The sequence below is a fragment of the Gnatocerus cornutus genome, chromosome 10 (genome assembly GCF_029298725.1).
Source record: "Gnatocerus cornutus isolate USDA-ARS CGAHR chromosome 10, icGnaCorn1.1, whole genome shotgun sequence".
Taxonomy (NCBI): Eukaryota; Metazoa; Arthropoda; class Insecta; order Coleoptera; family Tenebrionidae; genus Gnatocerus; species Gnatocerus cornutus.
This window is the reverse complement of record NC_142242.1, coordinates 8,691,777-8,695,321: the sequence shown is the minus strand read 5'-3', so window position 1 is coordinate 8,695,321 and position 3,545 is coordinate 8,691,777. Positions and strand designations below refer to the sequence as shown.

Below are 3,545 nucleotides of genomic sequence, written 5' to 3'. Positions count from 1 at the left end.
GAAAAGTCGTAAAAGAAAATTTAGGTATTGAATTGGGTAAAATAGAAAATAATCCTGGAAAGAGGGCTGTTGCAAAAATCTGCTTAAATTCCTTATGGGGTAAATTTGGTCAAAGACAACATATGGGTGCAACAGAGTATGTTACAGATATTAAGAGATTTTATGAGATTTTATTAGACGACATACTTAATACTATACATATCAATGAATTAAACGAAAATATGTTACAAATTGATTACAAGTATAAAGGTTGCTATGTAGAAAATGATTTCAATACCAATATATTTATAGCTGCTTTTACAACTGGAAATGCAAGGCTAAGATTGTACGAAATGTTAGGTATATTAGGAGAAAGTGTAGTATATTATGATACTGACAGTATTATATATATATAGATAATGGTAAAAACACTGTTAAAGCCGGTTGTCTATTAGGAGATTGGACCGATGAATTAGGTAAGAACATATGGATTGCTGATTGGGTATCAACAGGTCCAAAAAGTTATCGTTACAAAACTAATACAGGTAAAGTTGTTTGCAAAATTAAAGGATTTACATTAAACTATGAAACGTCCAAAAAGATTAATTCCGATAGTATAAATAATATTTTAGAAAACAAAGACAAAAAAATCAGTACACAATATAATCGAATTATCAGAGATACTAAAACTAAAGAACTTTTAAATAAAATAGAAACAAAGGAATTTGGTTTTGTTTATGACAAGAGAGTTATTCTAGAAAAGTTTGATACAATACCATTTGGATATTAATTCTTTTAGTTGCTAATTAATAATCCTTTATTATTGTTCCTGGGTTAACTAGTTCATGATTGGTTATTTGTCGCAGCACACGAAAAAATAGGATACTTGTTATACAGAAATACGCTCAACGCGGATTTTAAATTTACCCGCTCTTAATCTTAGTTCCAAGTTAAAATTCACAACGAAAGTTGGCGTAGGCGTATGTGCTAGCAGTTGCTTATTTTGTTTAACCTCATATTCTGCGTGCTGTTCCAAGGTACGTATAAAAACATAGATAAATTCGAGATAACCACCAAGTTTTTAGATAAAATGGATCTGAAAAACTCCATCACTGAATTTCGCCAGTTTCAACGCGATCGCAGAAACAACAAATTGCTAAATAAAAAAATGTTGAAATTTGTTAATGTTCGTTACCAACGTGGCGAAAAGCAACCTATCAATGATGTACGAGTGATAATCATAGGGGGCCTAGCCCCCGATTTGGGGGTAATTACTATCTGCGCTGAGGATTTTAAAGGCAATGTGGAACTGGAAGATATTGAAATTTACAACGACCGAACAGTTAACATAACTGAATTGTTGCTAATATTTGAAGATCAGGAAAACATTAAATTAAGATTTACTACTGTGACGCAAAAACAAGAATTCGCGGGATATCTAAAAAATTGTTTAGCCTTGAAGTAAGAAAACACTTATATTTATTTTATCCTTATTGTTATGTTTGTAGCAATCGTTCCACACCGGACCCAGGACTGCCCCACCAAGACTGCCCCACTAATTTCCAAATTTAATAACAAGTTCAATTATAAATTTAATAATCAATAAATTGCATTCCCCAACCCTATTCATTTTTTTACTGAAGTGGCCCACCCCTAACAATAAGACCTATAATCTTTAAAATCCAAGTGTTTTTAAATGGTAACTTTTCTTGGCCGAAAGCGTATTCACGTTTGATAAACAGGATATATTTCTTAAAATTTTGACTTTTTAAAAAAGGGTGAGTTCGAAAACCAGGCTAAAAGTATTAAAAATGTGTTCTAGGCATAATAATCTGAGTTAGAATGTGTTCTGAAGTAGCCCAACAGAAAAACAGAGTTAAAAGACGAGTTTTAAGTGTTTTTAAATGGTAACTTTTCTTGGCCGAAACCGTATTCATTTTTGTTCTGAAGTAGCCTAACAGAAAAACAGAGTTAAAAGACGAATTTTAAGTGTTTTTAAAAGGGGAATTTGTTTGTACGAAACCGTATTCACGTTTGATATAGCAGGATATATTTCTTAAAATTTTGACTTTTTTAAGAAAGGGCGACTTCGAAAACTAGGGCAAATTCTTTAAAAATTTTATCTTTTCACAAGTTACTTTGAAAAGCAGACTAAAATCGTATTCATTTTTGTTCTGAAGTAGCCCAACAGAAAAACAGGGTATAAAAGACGAATTTTAAGTGTTTTTGAAAGAGAAATTTGTTTGGACCAAACCATATTCTTGTTTGAAAAAACGGTGTATTTTCCTTGAAATGTTAACTTTTTTGAAAAGGGTACGTTTGGAAAAACCGGGCAAATTCTTTAAAAATTTTAACTTTTTAAAAGTATGTCAATAGAAATGCACTGATTTTTTTGAAAACCAGGCTAAAAGTATTAAAAATGTGTTGTGTTCTGAGGGGGCCTGCATAGTAGTAAACAAACAAATACTTGTTTTGCCTACTCATTTTTAAGTATTCAATTATCCGTGTTTTTCGATTTTCCGAGAATAGTCTCGCCATGAAAAACCCGGATAATCGAAGTTCCACTGAACAGTAAAACCCTCCGCGCAAGTGGATGCCATCTGGGTCAATGGCGGGTGGCTTACTTTTAGTTTGCTACCTGTCTATACCAGGAGACCCATTAGCGACTCCACGAACTTGTAAGCGCCAATCTGTGGAGTGACCAATCTCGCTTCGTGCCCATCTCATAGAAAACGATCAATCGCTTCTGCCGTCTGTCTCAAATCTCTCTACCATATCTGAAGGACGAGGGCCCATAAATGTTTCTAGATATCTAAAATAAACGTGTTGACCAGCAACCTATGAGGCGTCCACTGTGTCAATGTCCCAACATGATATTTCTGTCTAAAGAGGCGGCTTTCCACAACATTGTAGTCCCCGCCAATAGAAATGCACTGATTTTTTTGCTACGTCGCGACAACTGAACCACGCGTTAATGCTTGCGATGGATATGTTGGTGGTAAATTTTTTGAGTTACATCGTACCTTGTAACCAGCACATTACCTTAAGAATCCAGAAAGTGATCTTCGCGTTGTCTTGTCACCCCTCCCCATTATAACTACAGGAGGATTTCCACTAAATGCGACGTTTCAAAACTACTCAACATTGGAGACTGTTGCATTCTGTTGATCTTTATGTTTGTTATTTTGTTTTTTGATTTTATATTTGTATTTTCGGTTCAATTTCAATTAAAGTGTCACGAAAACTTACTATTGAGTGTTTTTATAGTATACAGCTGTGTTACTCGGCAAGCAGAAACGCTTCCTATGTAAATAACCAATTTGCCTAAGGTTTATTGGCATTCTATGCGAAGATTTCTTTGTGAAGATTGCTGGTAATTTGGTGAGATGTTGCCGGATTACTCAGTGGTTTGCAATTTAAAAACTCCGATTCTTTATTTGTATTGATTTTCAAAATTCCATTTAGAGCAAAAAATGTCTCGACTCATTTTGAAATACCGAGAATACAATACATATAGCACAAACGCAATTGGTTATTCAGAAATGCAAACATCTTTCACATCTACT

The 3,545-nt window shown here is 33.8% G+C and overlaps 1 protein-coding gene across 1 annotated transcript; it reads left to right on the top strand.

Moving 5' to 3' along the window:
* The first annotated feature begins 970 nt into the window (after positions 1–970).
* Positions 971–1,551, top strand: LOC148167644 (uncharacterized). The gene is made up of 3 exons (XM_088048020.1): positions 971–1,016; positions 1,065–1,440; positions 1,488–1,551. The coding sequence occupies exons 2-3, from the start codon at positions 1,070–1,072 to the stop codon at positions 1,549–1,551; spliced, it is 435 nt and encodes a 144-aa protein (XP_087904146.1). The 5' UTR covers positions 971–1,016; positions 1,065–1,069.
* The last annotated feature ends 1,994 nt before the right edge of the window (positions 1,552–3,545 follow it).